At 42.1% G+C, this 21,758-nt stretch overlaps 1 protein-coding gene and 1 long non-coding RNA gene across 3 annotated transcripts in view; one reads left to right on the top strand and one right to left on the bottom strand.

Moving 5' to 3' along the window:
* The window catches only part of LMF1 (lipase maturation factor 1), a 739,963-nt gene extending 726,155 nt beyond the window's left edge, over nt 1-13,808 (top strand). Inside the window, exons 11-12 of one of the 2 annotated variants that reach the window (XM_031945746.1) lie at nt 2,879-3,050; nt 13,568-13,808. In XM_031945746.1, coding sequence (XP_031801606.1) covers nt 2,879-3,050; nt 13,568-13,708 — 313 coding nt within the window. In that variant the 3' untranslated portion in view covers nt 13,709-13,808. The remainder of the gene's footprint in view (nt 1-2,878; nt 3,051-13,567) is intronic. The other variant, XM_003761989.4, reaches the window with a different exon arrangement.
* The window catches only part of LOC116420485, a 71,098-nt gene continuing 53,838 nt past the window's right edge, over nt 4,499-21,758 (bottom strand). The window contains exon 3 of the long non-coding RNA XR_004230824.1: nt 4,499-4,664. This is a non-coding gene — a long non-coding RNA (uncharacterized LOC116420485). The remainder of the gene's footprint in view (nt 4,665-21,758) is intronic.

The following is a 21,758-nucleotide window of genomic DNA, read 5'->3' as shown; positions in this document are numbered from 1 at the left end:
TCATATTTTTACTTATATATGAACTAGGAAGAGGACACATTCCAATTTCAATTTTCAAACCATTCAGCCTCATCATCAGAACCAAGGAGCTTATAGTCTCTTCTTTTAAAGACAGAAAGTCTATAGTATAGTATATGAAACACTCCATTTTACTCTTATTTTTTTTTGTTTTTCATCCTTCATTCTTTTTTTTATTATTATTATTTACAAAACATATGATTACAAAACAAAGAATCAACATTGATTCTTGTAAAACCTTCTGTTCCAACTTTTCCCTTCCTTACTCCACCTCCTCCCCTACCATCTTACACTTTAAAATTCATCTCAGTGGTTGAGATTGGCCTAGGCATTTATATTAAAGGCCCCTTTTTACTTAAACTGGTTAACTATCACCACCAAGAATTCCCCAGGGAAATCTATCAGCTATATTGACCTCCAGTATTTTATGGGGATTATCTGGATAAGGGTTATATCTTATATATTCTGGGTATCAATTCTGGATATTAACTGGTGGCTGGTTTTGAATTATTTCAGTAACTGTAGTACTGAAATTTGACGCCACAAAGGAACCTCCAATGTTATTTCAGCTCTAGTTGCCAAGTTTCCTTTTTGCCTATATACATTCCCTCTTTTTTCTCTTGTCTTGTTGCTTTAGCTAACGTTTCCAGAATTGTGTTTAAAAAAATTAGTTGTGATAATGGACATCGTTGCTTTATCCCTGATCTTATTGGAAAAACCTCTACTTTATTGATGGTATATATATTTCTGGCTCTTGGCTGTAGAATAATCTATTGACAGTATTAAAGAGAGATTCATTTATATCTATGCTAAAATTTTTAGTGTTTTTAATAGAAATTTTTGTATTGTATCAGGCTTTTTTCTCCAACCATTAATAGAATATGGTTTTGATCATTTTTGTTATTAACATGATCTACTATAGTTTTCCTGCTATTGAACCAACCTTGTATTCCTGCTGTAAATCCTACTTATTCATAATGTATATTTAGAAACTAAACAATATAACAAGGAGACAGCTTGTCTCCTTGCAGCTGAGGTGCTTGGAAGGAAACCAGGGATTCTAAGAGGTAGAAGTGAGGAAGAAGTGCATTCCAGGCATGGGAGATAGATAGCAATTGCAGCATTCAGAGACGGAAGATGGCCATTGTGAAGAACAAAACGCCGAGTCTAATTCAACTGTAGAGAAGGGGAGTGCGAATTGATATATAATGAGATTGAAAAGGTGGCTAAGTGCTGGCTTGTGAAGGGCTTTAAATGCCTAACAGAAGAGTCTACTTGATTTAAGAGGCAATTGAAGTAACATAGTCAAACCTGGGCTTTAGGACAATCGCTTTGGGAGCTTTTTGGAGGGAGAGAACCCAAGGGAAAAACCACTTCTGCCTTTGGGGAGGTTGTGGATGGTTTCATAGAGGCAATGACATCTGAACTAAGCCTTAAAAAGTTTTTCCTAACCCTTTAGATTTTTGTAGTGCCTTTTACATGACCTGGTAAAGTCTTCTAATAATAAGGCTTCTATCTTCCTACTCTATGTGATGGTTCAGCACTAATCCATGCACTTCCACCACGCATGGTGGATTTTATTCTATTGAAACAGGTAACTCCCAGGGTAGCTTTCACACCTGCTGCTGCTGGTATAGAAGGGGGATTATTGTCCCACCAGACAAGGCAGTACTATATACAGAAGCAAGACATCTCCAAATACTCTAGTTTTCAATGAGTTACTGATGGAACTTCAAAGACATTCCTAGGTGGCTAGAAATAGATCTCATCTCTAAGCCTCCCATCAAATGGAAGGAAATTAAATAGTCATAGCTCTTCATCTTAGATACTCATGGATGGAAGAAAAGGGAGGGTGGGGACGGAGCAGTATTTTTATAACCCATCAAACCTCCATGCTTCTTAGACCAGCCTGGTCTAAGATCCCAGAACTGGGATCTTCCTCAACCACAGAGCCATAGAGAAGGCTTTTTTCTCACATTTGCTTCTTTAATGAACTGTTGCTTTGTAATGGTCTCTGGAATCTTTGAATTACTATTAAGTAGAAAATCCAGAAATAGAGAGAGGGAAAGAAAGAACGAGAGAAAGCGAGAGCCCATGTTTTGGCTTATATGCCTCCCCTGTCACCCTGTCAACCATTAATTCTGACAGAAAACACGGTTCCTGTTTTTTCCCTCCAAAAAGCTTTCAGCTGTTAGCAGGAGACAGCTGCGCCCTCTGGAACTAATTACAGCTGTCTGAGAGATTTAGGCTCCAATCGTAACAACTCGAATATTGCTGCTAATTTTTAACACGTACAGTTGGAAGACGTCATAATAGTCTGATATATGAGAGAATCACAAAAGTTCAGTGGCACAGCTGCTACTGGGCATCTGGCAGCATGAACTGGGGGATACTGATTGAAGAAATGGCGCTTATTATTCATAGAGCTTTCTTTCCCAGTGACCACATGACTTCGTGGAGCTGACGAGGCAGGAATGATGGAGTGTGTGTGCCCCTGCACCCGGGGAACAGCCTGCCTTGGGCAGATGGCATTTTTCTGCCCCGGCACTCATGTTCTAGGTCCAACCCCTTTGCTCAATCTCTGCTGCCCCTGTCCTCCCAACACCGGAGGTTCTCCTGTGACATGCTTCTAGTTCCAACTCCAGGGCTGGAGTGACCACAATCAGCCGCTGCTTGCCAACCCACCCCCATTTCGTTAGATAACACCATTATCCAGATAGCCCAGCCTTGCCCAGGGGGCCGCCGGGAGGAGATGAATCAGTAGGGCCTCACATGGGGCCCCTTGTTTGAAGCTGCGTTTCATCTTTGCGGCAGCACTTTGCAAAATTACTCAAAATTATTTATCATTTGTATTTCCTAGTGATCTTCCCCTGGGAGACTCATGGCTATCATTCAGTCTGCTCCCTCCCTGGTCTGAGAATCCTGGGCTTCAAGAAGAAGCCATATGGCGAGGGTCAGCAAGGAGGCAGAGCCCATGTGTAAAGGTTTCTGGAGTCATCTGGTTAAGCGCAGAATCCGGTCATTTAGAACAGGTGAGGAGTCTGCTCCTCTGGTGAACCTGAGATTCATTAACTCTCCCAGAGCCCCTAGGACCCTTGGGCAGCTGGGACCCCTCCTCAGCTAATGGCCTTCTCATGCTATCTGCTCCTCCAACTAAAGATACACTTTCCACATAATCTTTTCATAATCGGGCAAACATTCACGAAGCTTCTATTGTGTGTTTTACACTGCCTTGGGCCGGTGGACGGGATGTGGAATGTAAGGAGTCACTGTCCCTGCCTTCTAGAAGCTTATATTCTATTGGGGCATGTGCCGCTTACGCCAGTAACAGCAGGTAAAAATGTTAAGAGCAGGAAAAGGGAAGTCCACTGCAGTGATAAGGAAAGGCTTCCTGGAGGTGGGGTTTGGGGGGGCTTTAAATTCTACAAGTGGAGGGAGAACATTGGAGGCTCAGGGGTGAGCCTGTCACTTTTTCTTAATTTTGCTGATTAGCTAATATTGGGATCATCATTTGTGTGGTAAAGGTCAAAGTACCCACCCAGGCCCCATCCTGGGGTTTGTAGTGGGTTTGCTCATCACAAGGTTCTCAGGCCTTCATGAGATGTTGCTGTCATACTGAGAGTAATCAGTCAGGAGGAAGCAGTTGCCAGGAGGATGTACAGCAGCCTTCTTGGTGAGATAGGTAGATGTAGACACACACACACCCCCCTGTACAAATGTAGATAAGTGAATATTGTGTAATATATTAAGTGTTCCATGGAAGAACAAGCAGGTCCTTTTGAAAAGAGGAGGAAGACTCCCAGAGCGGGCAGAGTTTGAGATGGGCTTAAAAAAAAGGAGGGGGGGGGAACAGAACAGGAGGAAAGGAAAAGGTATTCCAGCTCAAAGTTAATAAAGTGAACAACTTGGGGACAGAGCACAGAACTTAAAAGTCAGAAAAATCTGCCTGAGATGCTTCCTGGGCAACTCTGGGCAAGTCACTTAACAAGAAGTTTTTTGCCTCGGTTTTCTCATCTATAAAATAAAAAATAATAGCACCTACCTCACGAGGTTATTGTGAGGATCAAATGAAATGACATCACAATAACATTATTTTTATTGAGTTAGTTAGAAAGTCAAATAACAGAGGGGGGATGGAAACAGCTAAGAGTTTCTAGTAGGCATAGGCCATAAGAAGCCATGAAAGGATTTTGCAGAGAAGCAGTAATATAAACATATCGATACATAAGGGGCTGTGTCTTTGCAGCGGCACAAATTCTATATGTCAGAAACACATCTCTTGCTTCCAGAGCTTCTGGCAGATTGGCAGCTGTCCCTTCTTCCATTCCTGTTAGGAAGGGACTGCAGATTCTCCCAGCTGTGACCACCGGTGGTAGTCCCTCTGCCTGGGCTGGAGGTGGAGGGTGGAAACTGGAGAAAAGGGGGACAGAGCAGAAGCCTACGCCTCCTCCAACGTAATATCCCGAGACACTTATCGGTGAGGGACAACTTCCCATTGCTTCCTTATTCTTCCCGCGGGGCTCCAGACACCAGCTAATGCAGCTCAACAAGTGTTTATTGCCGCTTCTTTGTGTCGGGCATTCTGCCCTCAAGGAGAGAAGGGGAGAAGGTGGTGGTCCTCAATAAGTCATCAGGAAGGCATTGATCTAAGACAAGGAAACAGTCCCAGAGAAACTGAGTCATTTTTCAGAGATCATAGGGCCATAAAGGGCAGAGCCCAGATCCCTTCTCTCCACTACAACGGTTTCTCTGGGCATCAATTGAGATCAGAAAGTGTCTTTCTCAGGCTCGCCACAAAACAAAACCATATTGCAGCAGGGACCACAACCCTTTGAAGACCTCCCCCAGGTTTATCTCTCTTCTGCCTCCCTTACTTTTTAATCCCCTGGAGGGGAAAAACTCCCTCCAGGGAAGGCAAATGCAGAGTATGAGAGCAGTCTCTGGGTACATCAAGCATTGAAACAAAATTCATCCATGTACATCTCAAAGCAAACTCTAGACTAAAGCCCCTAAGCACTTCTTTGAGAGGAAGGATAGAGTAGTAGAAAGAAAATTGAACTCCAAATGGTAATACCCAGCTGGGTTCAGCTACCTTCCTCCCCTGATAGTCACTTGTATCTAACTAGGAGCAGGTCACATAACGTCTCACTTCACCTCAGTTTCCTCATTTATAGAGGTGGAACAACAATCATACATCCCTTACAGCATGCATCATGTAATGGCCGCTATTATCACTGTTCTTTTTCACAGTTTCTGGGACTAGAGCTAGGAAATAAGAATGAGGATGGAGTTTCTGGGCAACCAGAGGTTCAGGTATAGGGATACAGAACTGGGTTACATAAATGTCACTAAGCTCCCTTTACTAAGGAACAACCTCGGGGCAGCTAGGTGGTGCAGTGATTATAGCACCAGCCCTGAAGTCAGGAGCACCACCTAACTTCAAATCAGAGTTCAGACACTTAACACTTCCTAGCTGTGTGACTCGGGGCAAATCACAACCCCAAATTCCTTCAATGCTGGGGGGGGGGGGGGGGGGGGGGGGGGGGGGGGGGGGGAGAGGAGCCACTGAGTGGTATGGTCACTACCAGCCCTGCCCCTCTGTAAGTGAAATAGCAGTGAGAAATGCCATTTCCAAGTGGAATGGAGGGTTGGGGGCTGGGAAAGGAGAAGAAAGAGATTCCCAGAAGCATAATAGGGAGAGAAAGGGAGTCCCACCAAACTCTAGGGAGTTCTGGCATGGATGTGTGTATACAAATTAAATGCTAACTTGATTGTTAATACATCTATCAGATTACACTATCCCACACCTGGATGGACATTTTTGCATCTCCCTTTGCGGTAGACCTTGAATACAAATGATAATTTAGTCACCTTCCCTCCAAAATAGAAGCCCTTGTTGCCAAGGGTGGCTGCAACTAAGTTGTAGATACCCCTGGAGGCTTGAGAGGCCAGGGTCACAATTTTTTTTTATTAACCCTTTTATTTTCAAAACATTTGCATGGATAATTTTCAACATTCACCTCTGCAAAACTTTGTGTTCCAAATTTTTCTCCCCTTTTCCCTCACTTCCTCCCTCAGATATCAAAGTAATCCAATATATTAAATATGCAATTCCTCTATACATATTTCCACAGTTATCATGGTGCACAAGAAAAATCAGATCAAAAAGGAAAAAAATGAGAAAGAAAAGAAAGCGCAAACAATAAAAAAAATGAAAATACTATGTTGTGATCCCCACTCAGTCCCCACAGTCCTCTCTCTGGGTGCAGATGAGTCTCTTCATCACAAGACCTTTGGAACTGGCCCAAATCACCTCGCTGTTGAAAAGAGCAGCGCCACAATTTTTATCTCCCCCACTTCTCTAGGGTTCACTGGGCCTCCTCACTTTGAAAACATGCTGGTTTGAGTCTTGCCCTACTTATTCTCAGTCCCAGATCGAAAATCTCTTGTAGGAGTGAACATAGATCAACTTATCTATTTCCCAGTTAGAGGGTGTTGAAAAAAATGATAGTGTTTAAACAGTTTCAGGTGCAATTTTGGGTTACCAAGCTTATGGGGAGAAAAAAATGTTAATATTGTGAAAGTTGAGATGTGAGAGTCAGTTAATCTTCAGTGTGAATTGGTGATGAATTGTTGTTATTGAGGAAATATTTTAAAACAGATGAAATATTTAAAGTTTATAAAATCGTTCCAGAACATGTGTCCTCCTGTCATTTCTTTTCATATGTGTGTTTTACTTGGCAGCCAGAAAACAATTGCGTAGTAAAATGGAATGTGCCCTTGACGGCATTATCTTTTTGGACTCCGTATCTGTTTCATCCCTGGCCGGCAAAGTCCTCTCCAAGCATGGACCAATTCTCCGAGGACCTCTGTCTAACAATGAGGTCATATGGCCCTCTTTTTAAGGAGGAAGTGATGTTCAGAGCAGTGTGGTGTAGTGGGAAAATCACTAGTCTTGGAATCAAAGCAAAGGGAGGCACCACACCAGGCAATCCCTACACAAAATCACAAATGATTCCAATTCTTTGTTTCCTTGGGATTTGCATCATTCAGCTCAGAAATAATAATTATGATTACCTAAGTATAATAATAAATGACAGCTCATAATGTGCTAAGCTGGATTTGAACCTGGGCCTTCTTGACTCCGGGCCCAGCATTCTATCTTCTGTGCCATCCAAATTACCTCTGAGCCGAGTTCATGTTGGTTGAGTTCCAGATAATGCTTGTGCATTTGGTTTTGTCCAGGTATGTGATTTCACCCATAGGGAGATCTCCCAGTATGGAAACTCCTTTCCAGGATACAAATTAGCAGCTCCTCCCTAACTGTAGCTCTTGGTAATCAAGGGCAGCTTGGGGACTTTTAGAAGTTGACTGTCCCCAGATCACACAGAATCTAGGTTTACTGACCTACAATTTTTTAAAAACTTTTTTTTTTTTTTTTTTTTTTTGACATAACACTGTTCCTAAAGAGGTATGCCTAGGAATCACAACTTTGCCACATTGTCCTAGACTTAAGTCATAGAATGTCAGAGCTGGAAGGTCACAAAGGTCCCTTCCCCCTTAATACAACTTCCTCCCCACCCCAGGCCAAGATTTTTAGAATCAACTCAAAACAAAGCTCGTTATGTAGCCAAGACTCACAGAATAACCAAGATGTTTTTAAATCTAGGCGCGCAGGAGCCCGGAGTTTCACTATGAATCCCTTTGTTTCTGACTTCTTACTCTTCCGCCCTCTGTGGCTTTCGATCGAAAGGCTGCCGTCACCGATTTCAGTTTGACTCGGTGGAGAGGGGGTGGGCCCTGCTGATTCAGCATTGTCACTTGATGATCACAACATCCTCTTGCCAAAGGGTCACAGGCCCATGCCCGAGGCAGGATATCTGGGCCAGACCTTAGGTCTCTTTTTGGGGGGGACTCTCCCTCACTCCTCACCACCCTGGCTGGCTGAGGGCCCTCCTTGACTTCTCTGGGGGCTCGGGACCATCAAGCATGAAAACTTACTTCTGTAAGGTTCAGCTGCAGGAAACCATAATCTAGCCTTTCCCCACTGGTCCCAGAGGCTGGGAGATCAAGCCCTTCTTTCCACAATTCCAGAAAAATGTTTACTCCTCAAAAGCCAGGATTGAGTCCTTTTTCTTTTTGTATCATCAGCATTTAGTACAGCATTCGGTACATTGTAGGTGCTCTAATAATGTATCTTATTCCACATCATGGGGAGATTAATGACTTTGGGTTAGAATTTCCTGCTGGAAGTCAGAGTTTCTTGGCTCAGGTGGAGAATTCTGGAGGGACAGTGTCTCTCAGAGCAAAGTTGAGATTTCTGCTATCCTGCTCTCCAATTGTCTTGTTATCTGTCCTGAGCTCTCTCTCTGAGCCCTGGGACCTTTTCCCTAGTAAGGGTCACAGACCCTCGGGTAAAGCCAGGATGAGACAATTTCACAACCCATTGTTTGTGGATTCCCACCCCATCCCAAATTGCATCCCTTATCTTGCTGAGATTAAAGGTTATCTTTCAAAATTCACCAGGGGGGTGGAATGGGATGAGGGGAGGGAGAAGCGGGAGAGATTAAGAAGTTATTAGATTCATGTGTACTAAACCCACAACAAAGGCCCTTCATCTGCAGCCTTCACACCCAGTCCCCTACTGGGATTGTTAAAGACAATGATGGAGAGAGTAGAATAATAATGGTGATGTTGATAAATCATTTTTCTATAGTAGTCAAAGCTACCTCCTTGGCCAGACTTTCAAGGTCTTCCACATCCTGGCATCCCCTCACTTGGACCTTATCTCATATCACTCCCTACAGTTTGAACATGTCCTGCTTTCCCTGCTTTTGTATACACACACAGACCCCCCCCCCAGGCCCCCAATCGATCTTTTAAAGCCCTATTCAAATGCCATCTCCTCCATGAAGCATTCCCTGATTCCTCCCTAGTTATTAATGACCTTCTGCCTTACATTGCATATGAAAGTTTATGTTTCTTTAATGAATTTATCATGTAAATGTCATGTACTATTTTGCATTACTGTAATTTAGCCTTGTGTCTTTTTCTTCTTTTGAGGAATCACGTTTGATAATGCTGAATAATTATGATAATAAAAACATCTCTCTATAAGCACTTTAAATTTTACAAAGCCCCTTTTACATTTGAGTCTTAGAACAACACAGGGAAGACAATAATGCACATATTATTTTTATAGAGGAAGTGACTATTTACCTAAAATTACACAGGTAGTAAGTAGAATAGGTGAGAGTTAAATCTGGGCCTACTGACTTCCCACTGCACAGATTCCCAGCTTTCTAAGTTGGAAGGAGCTTTAGGATTATCTAACCCAGTCACTTTCCATATAAACTGATTGTAAAGCCCAAAGCTGGAAAGGGGCAGAACCAGGATTAGCACCCAAGTCTCGGGCTTCAAAGCAAGAGCTCTTTCCCCTAAGTCATTATAGATCCTGTTCAAAGGAATAGTCTTCTCTCCCCCAGTTCCCATGTGTCTGCCTTCCCACCCTGCATTCCAGAGGAAGCAGATGTGGCGACCCCTAAGCCGCGTCCCTCCACACACTTAGCTCACATTTGACAAGAACAACATACCCTCCCCTCCACATTCCCCATCTGAATCATCTGGGTGTTAGGAAAGGATGTCAGTAAAACACCAGAGTGGGGGGAAATGGGAATAATTTACTGAAGTGTCTGCCCCTACCCCATCCCCAATACATCCACATTGAAGATAAAGAAAGTGGCCCATGACCAAATTAGTTGTGGTTTAAGCATATGCAGAGTTATTATTTAAAATTTAAATTTTTTTTAAAATAGAGTTTTTGTCTGACTTTTAAAACTCATGGGATGTAGCTTTATTCAACATAACTTTGTACTGATAAACATTTAGCCAGAAAAAGTGGGAAATCACAGCAGGCACACCACAGACAAACACTTTCAAAAGAAAATAAGGCAGTTTTCCTTTCAAGGGCTAAGCAGATGACCACGTAGACTCTCTTATGGGTTTCACTGTCTTTTTGCTTGTATGTTTTGTGATACTGATTCTCAAACCCAACGAAGTCCCTTTTTAAAAGGACTTCAGAGATGGGTTATCTTGGCCAGCAGTTCTCAAAGAATGAAATGGACCTCTCTGGGGTCCCTGAGACCCTTTCACATAGTCTTTGAGGTCAAAACTATTTCTATAATAATACTAAGGTGATTTAACTTCTAACACAGTCAATTACAACAGCAACAACAATAACAATGACTTTACAAATATTTCATTTCATTTTCCTAACAACTTTGGGAGGTAGGTGCTATTATGACCCCCATTTTCCAAGAGAAGAACTTGAAACAGGTTAAATGGCTTCTCCAAAGTCTTACAACTATTCCATGTCTGAGGCTGGACTTGAGATCAGACCTTCTTGACTCCAGAGCCAGTGCTTTAGCCACTGCACAAGCCACATAAACAAAAGCTCTCTGGGGAGAGGAGACAGGGTCCTCAATCATTTTTAAAAGCGTAAAGGGTCCTGAGACTAAAAAGTTTGAGAACCACTAACCTAATACAATTGCCTCATTGTACAGAGGTGGAAACAGGCCCAAATTGGGGAAATATTGTCCAAGGTCACACCTCTGGGGCAGAAATGAGATGGGAGAGCCTGTCCTGTGGAAGACCCCAGATTATAATGCCAAGGTTGCTGGACTTGGAAGCAAAACATTTGAGTTTGAATGACAAAGAGCTGTGAGACATTGGATAAGTCCCCTTACTTTTGCATGCCTCAAAATTTTGTGAAATAGGAATCCTCAGGCTCTTTTGAAATCTAAAAATGCAAAACGAATGAGAATTATTGCTGTTGCTCAGATGTCAGAAAGTAGAAAGGAGCAGCCTGAATTTTTCAAATACCAGGACCTCTGCAGCCTCCTCCACCACCCAGTTATCTCAGGAAAGAGCCTGTAGACCACCTGAACTCACATCAACTGAGCTATGTAGTAACACTTTAATTATTAACAGGAAACACTCTGGGAATAACACTTCACCCCCCAGTTGACTTTTATCAACGCAAAAACTCCTGAATATAATTAAACCACAGCTGCAGAAGGATCTCCTTTAGAGTGATAGAATCCAGGTTTTCTAAACTAAGGCATTCACATTGGTTGGCAGTAATGGGCAGAGGAGCCAGGGAGATATTAAATATATTTAGAGCAGTTAACCAGCAAGCTCCGAGGGAGAAGGAAGATGTAGTTGGGCAGATCGTTGCCAAGGTATCACTCCCACGTAGACCTCTGCCCCCACCCCCACCCCCTCTATAACTTTGTGCAACCCCAGAAATGAAGTCTGCAAGGAGCTGTGGAAAAGGAAAATCCAAGGGAGAATTCTGTGGAGAAAAAATAAGAGATCAATGACAGAAGTGGGGAGAGATACAGAGAGTCCTAAGAGGGAAATAAAAGAACATGGTCCTAAAGAAAGTGAAGGAGGTTAGAAAGAGTGCAAGAGTATGTGTATACAAGAGTATGTGTAAAAAAAGAAAAAAAATAAAGGGAAGAAATGAAGGTATAAAATCTTTCCCTGTGTCCACCACAAATGAGGGTTTTTGTTTGTTTGTTTTGGCACAAGACACGCGAGACTACAAAGGACTTTCCTCTAATTATTTTTCTATATTCAATCAATTGCCAGATCTTGTCATTTTTCTCTCTAGCATCTCTTCTGCATGTTTCCTTCTCTCCACGCACACAGACTCTCCTCGCCTTTTCTGGAGGTCTTCTCATTGGTCCCCCTGCTTCTGGTCCCTTCTCCACCCAAAGGGTCTTTCCGGAAGAAAGACTATATCAACCCCTTATTCGAACTCAGCATTCCCTATCACTTAGAGGAATAACATAAACTCCTTTGTTTACCACTTAAAGCTCTTTACAACCTTGTCCCTCCCTATCCTTCCAAGCTTTCTGTGCACTTCTCCACTGCACGCACTCTATAATCGCACTATGGTCCTTCTCTCTACCTTTGCACTGGCCGTCTCCCTTCCCTGGAAGGCCTTCCCTCCTCATTTCAAATCTGGCTTTCTGTGGGCCACCCTTCCTAAAGGACCTTCCATCTATTCCGTCTCATGCATGTAACTTCCCCCTTAGAGATAGACTTCTCTTAGACACGATCTGTTTTCACTCTTCACTGATAGCCTCAGAACCTAACAAAGAGTAAGCAATTAATAAGTACTTGTTGATTAATCTGCCTTGAAAGGAGTACATACAACATAGAATTTACAAGAGGTAGTTTGGTGATGCAGAAAAATCACTGGACTAAGCACCACAGGGCCTGGGCTTAGGTCCTAGCTGGCCCTTACTAGCCCTAGGCCTCTGCAGCCCAGAGCATCTCTGAGCTACAATTTCCTCCCTCCAGCAAGCCTAGCCTCTGAGAACGCAGGGCTGCTCCATGCCTGAAAGACTTCAGCAGTGGGGGAAAACTCCAGTGGGGCAGTGCAGAAACAAGCTTCTGGGGGATTCTGGCTGCCACCTGAGACAACCGTCGGGCTTGATGCACATCTCTTTGATTTCCCCTTCCTTGCCTATAACCGGAGACATTAGGCCCTAGAGCAGGCAGATCCCTTGTGGAGGAGGATGGCCAGCAGACTCGGTCCCTTCCCACTGGTGATCCTGAAGCGGCCCCCGCTGCAGCCGATTCTGCTGCAATTGTAGGTGTAATGTTTAGTAGCTGAACAGAGTGATTGTAAATGGATTGTGCGGTAATGTAACTCTGACATTTTTAGATTGCTTCTAACCTTATTAACTTACCCAGCCAATAAGGCAGAGCACTCTGAACTCGTCCACCTTGGACCAAAGGCAAGGCTGTACTTCTGGCACTTGTCGGCGGTGCCATACATCAAGGGGGGAGAGTGGGACAGGGCTGGCTAAGGGTACGCCATGCGTGCCTTGGAGGGTGTTTCGTGTGACTGATGAATACTTCTTTCCACACTCTGGAAAATCTACATTTCTGTCAGTTCTCAGATCAGGCCAGGAACAGATGCTCTCCAAGGAGGGCCGGCAGGCTGCAGAATAACCAACTTGTTAGGGGGAGAGCAGCCGGGAGGAGAGAGGTGGAGAATGTGGCAGAGCAGCAAGCCCTTAAGCTCATGCAGGATGGGCCACTTCAAGCCAGTTTGGGGCACCCTGAGAAAGATAGTTTGACAAGAGTGCGAGATTGCAGAGAAGCTGGATTTTCTTTCCAGTCCCTTGGCCACCGACTGGCTGGGTGCTCTGGGTAGGCCTTTGACTCCTCCTGGACTTAGTTTCCTCCTCTGGGATGTTCTGATTCTGTGTCTCATCCGGCATCCCCCGGACAATGATGGCCTCAGCCTGCTTGCCATTCACATTTTCCTTCTTGGATTGGGAACGATCTCAGGAGCGAGTCTGAGAAGGAGGCAGCTATTGGGATAGGGGATTTCTCCTGAAGAAACGGCGTGGGATTTGCTTGGCTGTCTCCTGCTGGGTTTTTCTAAGAACAGGTACCTTTCTCCTTCCAAGGTGCCTCTTCAATGACTTTTAAGGCAGGGGGGAACAAAACTTTCTTGTTTTCCTTTCAGGTGGATCAGAGGAGAACACTACAGATACAAGTTCAGTCACCCAGGGGGAAAGCATGCTGCGGAGGGCAAATGGTGGATCCGGAAGAGAATTGGCCCCTACTTCCCTGCGGTCAATCTCAAGGGGCTGAAAGAATTCTTTAAATCAAGGGACTGGCCTTACCCAGGACACGGATGAAAGGACAGCTCTCCAATCCTTCGCATTCTGCTCTGAGTCTTGCTTTCTAATAAAGGCCAGAATCCACACTGTGTCTGACTCATTTTGTAGATCACAGAACACACTGTTGCAGCTGGAAGGAACCTTCCCATTTTACAGATAAGGAAGCCTTCCCCCAAACCATATGTCCGTTCTCTTAGTCACTCTGGGCCAACATAAGTTTTTGCAGATTGGTTTCCAGTCCTATTAGCTCCTACCACAACCCCGCCTTGTCCATTGAATCCCCAATGTTGGAAGCATATGCAGTCTTTATTGCTTCTGGTCTCCATTCCTATCCTCCATGCCCTTTCCCTGCTAAATTTCCACAGAGATCTGTGTGGCCCACTCAGGTTTTCTCTACAAGTCTAATGTTAGAGTCCTTGTGTTATAGTGGATTAAAAAAAAAAGTATCACATTGATTAGAGCTCTCATCGTTGAGTTCTGATTGATTTGTTTGTTTTATTCAGGACCCACTAAACTTCTTCAGGAGCCTTGATCTCTTGCCATGCTCTCCTTGCTCAAGTTAGCCTAGATTTCCTATCTTTAGACTCTGTAGTAATCCTTGTAACTCAGCAGCTAACCTCCCTCCATCTGACTTACATCAGATGGAGTTCTAAGCTGGCCTGGATTAAGAAAAGGACCGAGTCTCCAAGCCCTCCACATTAATTTTAGGGTTTTCTTTCCCACATGGCTCATGCTGGATGCCCCAGGAGGAAGAATCCTGGATTGAAGGGGAGAAAAGTGGAGTTTAAGTCCTTGTCCTGCCACTAGCTCATGATGCTAACCTTCCCACTTTTGTTCTCAAGTTTTTCCTTTTTGTTAAGGGAGAGGGAATTAGATGGAGTGATCTCTCAGTGTATCACTGAAACCTCCCAAGACAGGTTTATAGGCTAGATTTCTTTCTTACAGACCATGACTTAAAACCCAAATCTTGTGGGCTTTCATGGATTGGCCAACACGCCAAGCCCCATTTATTCATTGTTTGGGCCCTGATTGGCTCAGGGTGAGTGTAAATAGTAATTTGTTTCTGATTTGCCCAGAAACCCCTCCCAGACTGATTTTTTTGGGACTAGGTAAAAGAGGCCATTCTCTGCCTCATTTCTTGTTAATGAGCATTTCCTCAGTTAAACTGAGACCTGGAAAAGATCTTAGCTTAAAAAGGCCAAGGTCTCCCATTTCATCCAGGGTCATTTCCAGTCACTCTGATTTATATCTTGCCCCTGGACCCAGATGGTCTGGAGGGGAAACTGAGGCAGGTGATCCTGCACAGCTTCCCCTCCCTTAAATCCTACTCATTTGCATGGCATCATGTTCCTGAGGTTAAGAGGTCTTTTTGAGAACCAAGAACAAACAACAACAGTTCTAATACTTAGCTGGTAGTTTTTTTTTTTCCTTCCTTACCAGACTTAAACCAATTTTATTGGTTTAGAGAATTTCCTATGAAGAAACTTCCTCTACAATACCTATTGTACCAATTAGGCCTGGTACACTGAGTTTAAAGGGTTTGTCCAGGGTGTCACAGCACAGACCTGAACCTCAAAATTGGAATTGAACCCAAAATCAGAAAGAAATTGATTCAAATCCCAATTCTAATATTTGGGAATGAGTTCATAGGCAAATCACTTAACCTCTCTGAAATTCAGTTTCCTCATATGCAAAATGGGGATAATAAGTAGTACATATAGTACCCACTATTTCAGAGAATTGCTATGAGGCAATAAATGAAATAATCTAGGCTGAATGTTCCAAAAGTCTTAATGGAGTTTTAAGTTTTAATAACTTAAAACTCCACTAGGATTTTTGAGCCACTCTGTACAAAGTACATCACAAGCCCTAGAGGGCTTTGTAAACTTGACTATGATTATTTCTACTAATTATTATTACTTCCCCAAGAATAGGTAAAATTGGAGTTAAAACTGTTTCCCAGCTCCCCTTCCAACCTTCTTCCCTGTGTTGCAGATGCAGCCAACCCCTCCCAGAGGTAAGGGAAGGGATTAACTTTGACAGAGTGAAGACAGCATTCGTTTTCTTGTTGGATTTTTCTGGGAAGTTCATTCCCACAGCTCCCCAAAGCCCTTCTCATTGACACTTTCTTCCTTGTATTTATGCCAATTTTTATGCCCCAGTGTCCCTCTCCAGATGGAACCAAAAGGGCTCCTTTCTAGGGCACCCCATGGACATTCCTCACATCACTGCTTCTTTCTCAGTGACTGTGGAGACCGAGAGCTACAATGAAATGCAATTACAGCCAACTCCTAATTATCTGGACTAATAGGGACAGAGGGATCCTGGGTAACTGAATTTCACTGAGAATTCTTAAACCTCCCTTCAGCTCAGTTACCTCCTCCCCCACTCAACCATTTACCAGAACTTGATTCACAAAGAATAACAGGGCTGGGTTTGGAAACCATATTTTTCTTTCTCTAGCCTAAGCTCTAGAGTACAAGACCTGGGGGTGAAGGGTGGGAGATCAGGCAGGAGTAAGAAAGGAAGAAAGATGTTTGATGAACTTATAAGCTAGACTGTCAGTCCTTGAATAATGAAGGGTTTCTTCTTTCTGGAAATAAACAAATGATACTTTTTAAAAAAAACTTAATCCATTTTTAGCCAATTGTACCCTGCTTTTTGTAAGCAACAAATCAGCTGGATCACAGCTCTTTTCCCCTTCATTTCTATTCACCCTGAATCAGGGCAGGGAGGGAGGAGAGGGAAAAGAATTGAGTCAAAACTAGGAATGGTCTACTTTAGCTTGCCTCTTGTCTATATTGTTCTGGCAATACCTAAACGTATAGAACTTAGACTCAAAGAGACCTTAAAGACTAACACAATCCCCTTCATTTCTCAGATGAAGAAAGAGGTTTAAATAATTCCTCCTTTTTGTCCTCCATAGGAGTCATTTGTGTTTGTTATCAAAATTCCATTCTTGCCAGAAGTTCACTAATGTTCCTCTTGGACCCAGAGTGAGCCAGTTGTCAACCACGCCAAAGCAACAAAAAGAACTTTGTTAGTGCCATGTTGGGGGCAAGAGTCTGAGATAGGATCGGCAATGGGAATAGGATGCTATGATAATAACTCATGTTTGTGGAAAAGGAAACTAACTCAATTCTTAAAGCCATTCCTATTTTTTCTTCAAAAGAAAATTCATTATCTTTGGACTGAGAAGGATAAGACAGACCCAGGATAGGCAAGGAGGTGGCCGGAGAACATTTGTCTGCCCTCAGTAGGTTAAAATCACCATCACCATTACCTCTAAAGGTTGTGTAAGAACAGAGGTGTGAATGGTAGTATGCAGTTGGTGGTGGTTTCGGAAAGATTGTGGGGGCTGGAAGAGATGCCCTGGGACTAGAAATGTATAGCTAATGTCCCAATTTTCAAAAAAGGAAGAAAATAAATTCTGCAAACTATAAACCAACAAGATTAGAAAATGTACTTAGGAATCATAAGGGCCAACCTGACTTCATAAGACTCAGTAGGTATTTAATAATGTTTGCTGATTCTAAGTATTCTTGACATCAAATAAAAGAAATATTAAACAACAATGACAGTTGTGATCAATCAATCAAGAACCGTAAGTGTCCACTATATGTTAGGCACCGTGCTAAGTGCTAGGGATGGAAAAAGAGAAAAGATGGTTCCTACCCTCAAGGAACTTATAATTTGCTGGTCCTATCTGGCATGAATTGTGTTAAATAGGAAAGCTCTTTCTTTTTAAAGGTCACATCATAACCTTAGAATTCTGACGGGCCCACACAGTTCACCAGTTTCTACTGGAACTGTTTCAGCTTCAGCTTACAATATTCAGTAACAGCAGTGAGTCAAAAAGTAGCTATATTATTTGCTTATGTATTTAAATCCAAGGAATGATGGAGCATAAAAAGTATAAAATGACCTACCATCCTTCCCGTATTATTCAAGATACAAATAGAAAGAATGGAATTCTACCAGGACAGCCAAAATTTTTATCTTCATCTGATTAAATATGGTACTCCTTGATTACTATGTGGTTATACACCTAACTTATTGCACTCAGAAAATAAGATATAGAAATACCTTTGTTAATTAGTGTGAACTGAAAATGGTATATTCAAGTTAACTGAATTTTCTGACTTATTGAGGTTTAAAAAATTTTTATGTTATGCAAACATGCAGCATATCAAAAAATTCTTTAGCAATACTTTTTAATAATTTTATCTCAATAGTATCTTTTTTTCCAAATATATATGATTTTCAACATTTGTTTTTGTAAAACTGTATTCTAAAATTTTTTCCCTTCCTCCCTTCCTTCCCTTCCTTCCCTTCCTTCCCTTCCCAAAGACAGCAAATAATTTGATATAGGTTAAATATGTGCTATCTTTTTAAACATATATCCAATTTGTCATCTTGTACAAGAAAAATCAGACCAAAAAAGGAGGAAAAGCCATGATAAAGAAAACAAACAAAAATACTATGCTTCAATGCAGTCAGTCTCATAATTCTCGTTCTGGATGTGACTGACATTTTCCATCCCAAGACTATTGGAATTAGCAATACTCTTTAAGAGAACTCCATATTATGGAGTTGTTTCCCCACGAAAAGACCTTGTCTTTTCCAGAATTAGGCCATTTGTCTTAAAAAATAATAATAACAGAAATTCACAAATGCCTATCATTGCAATCCATAATTGGATTTTTAAGCATGTTGTATAACAGATTTTATGCTAAATTTTATGCTTTTTTTCCATGGAAGAAGTCTATAGAATCCATTTCAAAAAAGGGCTTTCCAGGAGTAGCTAGGTAGGTAGCACAGTGCATAGAACACCTACCTTGGATTCAGAAGGAAGCAGATGAGTTCAAATCCAGCCTCAGACACTTGACACTTAGTAGCTGCATAACACTCTGCAAGTCACTTAATACTGATTGTCTCACCAAAAAGGAGGAGGGGATGGATCTCCATTTGGAAAGGATATTATTTGAATATAATAATTTTCTCATTGCAAAAAAAATGTGGAATATCCAAAATGAGATTTTTTGATCCCTCAAAAGAGGTTGTCTTAAATATCCACACAAGAAAAATCAAATGGAAGTGTGAAAAAATAATCTGTCAGGTCTATGGATAGGGGAATATTTTATGATCAAACAAAAGAGGGGGAAGCAAATGGACAATTCTGATTATATAATACAACATTTTTTAAAAATTTGCACAAATAAAACCAGTATAGCTACAGTCAAAAGAGAATCATGAAACTGGGAAAAATCTTTGCAATAAGTTTCTCTGATAAAGATCTCATTTTTAAAATGCATAGGAAATCAAGTAAAATTTATAAAAATAAGCTCCATTCCCCAATAGATTTATGGTAAAAATATATGAATAGGGAACTTTCAGATAAGGAAATCCAAGCTACCAAAATTCATAGTTACAAAAGCAAGCTATATATATTTACATATATATATAGGATAAATAGGAAATATTAACAAAGGGAAGACACTGGAATTGAGAGGGGTTGGAGAACCCTATAGGACACGGATTTTAGTTGGGACTGAAGCCAGAGACGTCAGGAGTCAAAGTGAAGGGGGAGAGTGTTCTAGTCATGAAGGAGAATACTCGGAGCTGAGAAATGGAGTGTCTTGTTCATGGAGCAGCCAGGGTGCCAGTGTGTTTGGAAGAGTTAGGTGTAATAAGTTTGGAATTCTTGGAGGCAAGGTGATCACAAAAAGAGCTTTTTGTATTTGCTCTTCAGGACAATAGGAAACCAGTGAAGTTTCCTGAGTGAGGGGAGAGCAACATGATCAGACTTATGTTTTAGGAAAATTACTTTTGTGGCTAATTGGAGAATGCCTTGGAATGTGGAGAGACTTGAGATAGGCAGATCCAACAATGCACCACTGCAGTAATCCAGGTATGCGGTGATAACAGCCTGGAGAAAAGGGAGTAGAAGAGGATGACAATAGCTTGGATAAGGTGGGGTGAGCAATAGTGAGGGATCCAGGATAACTCCAGGTTGTGCATTTCCTTCTTCATTAATGTGGATGGGGGTAGGAGAGACTTAGGGGGAAAAATAATGAGTTCTGTTTGGGACAGAACTTCTTCTGGGCTTATATCTGTAGCATCCCCATCACCATAATAGCTTTTTACTGGTGGGATTTTTTTTTTCAGCAACTTGAAGAGCTCAGAATGAAGAAGATAGTCATCAGAGTTTTTCCTAGATCAGACCACCCTGGGACCACTTGAAAGTTTGCAGGTCCCCAGCATGACCGTATCTTAGAATAGAGAATAAAATAACAATCAACACTACCAACAAAGCAGCATTAAGATCCTAGAGCAGAAGTCCTCAATCTACAGTCCCCAGGCCACATGCAGCTCACTGAGGACGTTTATGCGGCCCACTGGGTTATGGCAAAATCAGACCAGAAGTGATGTTTGACCTAAACTCGCATTAGCAATGCACACTTCTGGCACTGGGCTGAGGCAGAGACAGAGTGTGAGGAGATACCGAGGTGAGATGAGTTCCCAGGCCGGGGTGTGTAGGGTAGGGAAGGGAGAGAGATGCAGAAGACGGAGAACTGATGGCCCACGGCCTTGTACAGTAATGGCAGCCACTTTAACAGACAGGCATGGGGGACGTACAGTGCATGTTGCGCATGTCATGGCCACTGCAGACGGAATTCACTGCAGCAGTGAAGGTCAGAAGCAGGAGTGCGAAGAGCGGGAGAAAGAGTGTGGGCAATGGAGGCATCACAGCACAGAGGCAGCTTGGAGAAAGTTGGGCATTGCAGTCTGGATGTCTCTGTGTGGGCAAAGTTATTGCTGGTATATTGTTTTTGTAGCGCTGTATATATATATATATATTGGTATTTTACTAATAGCAATTTGGAATCCCTAGGAAATAATGCTGTCAAGAAAAAGAAAAATTGACTCGGAGTGTAGGATATTCAAAGAACAGTGGACTTATGATTACTTTTTCATGCAGTTCAAGGAAAGAGCTGTATGTCTGATATGCTAGAATATAATGTCTGTATTCAAAGAATATAATTTGCATCAACATATGAAACTCAACATAAAGATAAATATGATGGTTTGGTTGGAGAAGTGAGAAAAGATAAAATATTAAAACTGAAAAACACATTGACAACTCAGCAAAATACTTTTGTGAAGCATAAGCAGCTAAATATTTCATCACTGCGAGCAAGTTTTCAAGTTGCCAAGCTAATAGCACACACTGGCAGACCATTAGTGGAGGGAGAATTTGTTAAAGAATGCCTTCTTTCTGTTGCCAAAGAGATGTGTCCAGAGAAGGCCGATTTATTTAGTACAGTGAGTCTTTCAGGACCTACAATTACATGGAGGCTCAAAGAAATGGGAGACAATCTGCATCAGCATTTGCAAAACTCCATAAAAAAATTCCATATTTTTCCTTGGCACTCGACGGAAACAATGATGTTCGTGATTCTCCACAACTTCTAATTTTTATTTGTGGAACGAATGATTATTTTGAAGTCATAGAAGAGCTTGCTGCACTGCAAAGCATCAAAGGAACAACTACAGGAGAGGATATCTATGAAAAGGTTCGCCAAACTATGAATGATTTGGAGCTGAACTGGGCTAAACTAGCCAGCGTGACAACTGATGGTGCTCCTAGCATGGTGGGGTCTAAGAAAGGAATAATTGCTCACATTAACCAAGAGATGGACAAACATAACCATTCTCATCCAATAGCCATACACTGCCTCATCCACCAACAAGCGCTGTATAGTAAATCACTGAAGTGGGACTCTGTTATGAAAACTGTGGTATCTTGTGTTAACTTCATTAGAGCTAATTCATTAAATCACAGACAATTTCAGGAATTTCTGTCTGAACTAAATGTTGAGTATGAAGATATTCTATATCACACAGAAATCCATTGGCTGAGTCGAGGGAGAGTTTTGGAACGTTTCTATGACTTACTTCCACATATTACAACTTTTCTGCTTTCAAAAAACAAAGAGATACCAGAGCTCAATGATGCAGAATGGAAATGGC

Source organism: Sarcophilus harrisii, chromosome 1 (assembly GCF_902635505.1).
Source record: "Sarcophilus harrisii chromosome 1, mSarHar1.11, whole genome shotgun sequence".
Classification (NCBI taxonomy): domain Eukaryota; kingdom Metazoa; phylum Chordata; class Mammalia; order Dasyuromorphia; family Dasyuridae; genus Sarcophilus; species Sarcophilus harrisii.
Note: the sequence above shows the minus strand (reverse complement) of the source record. Positions and strands in the feature narration are given on the sequence as shown.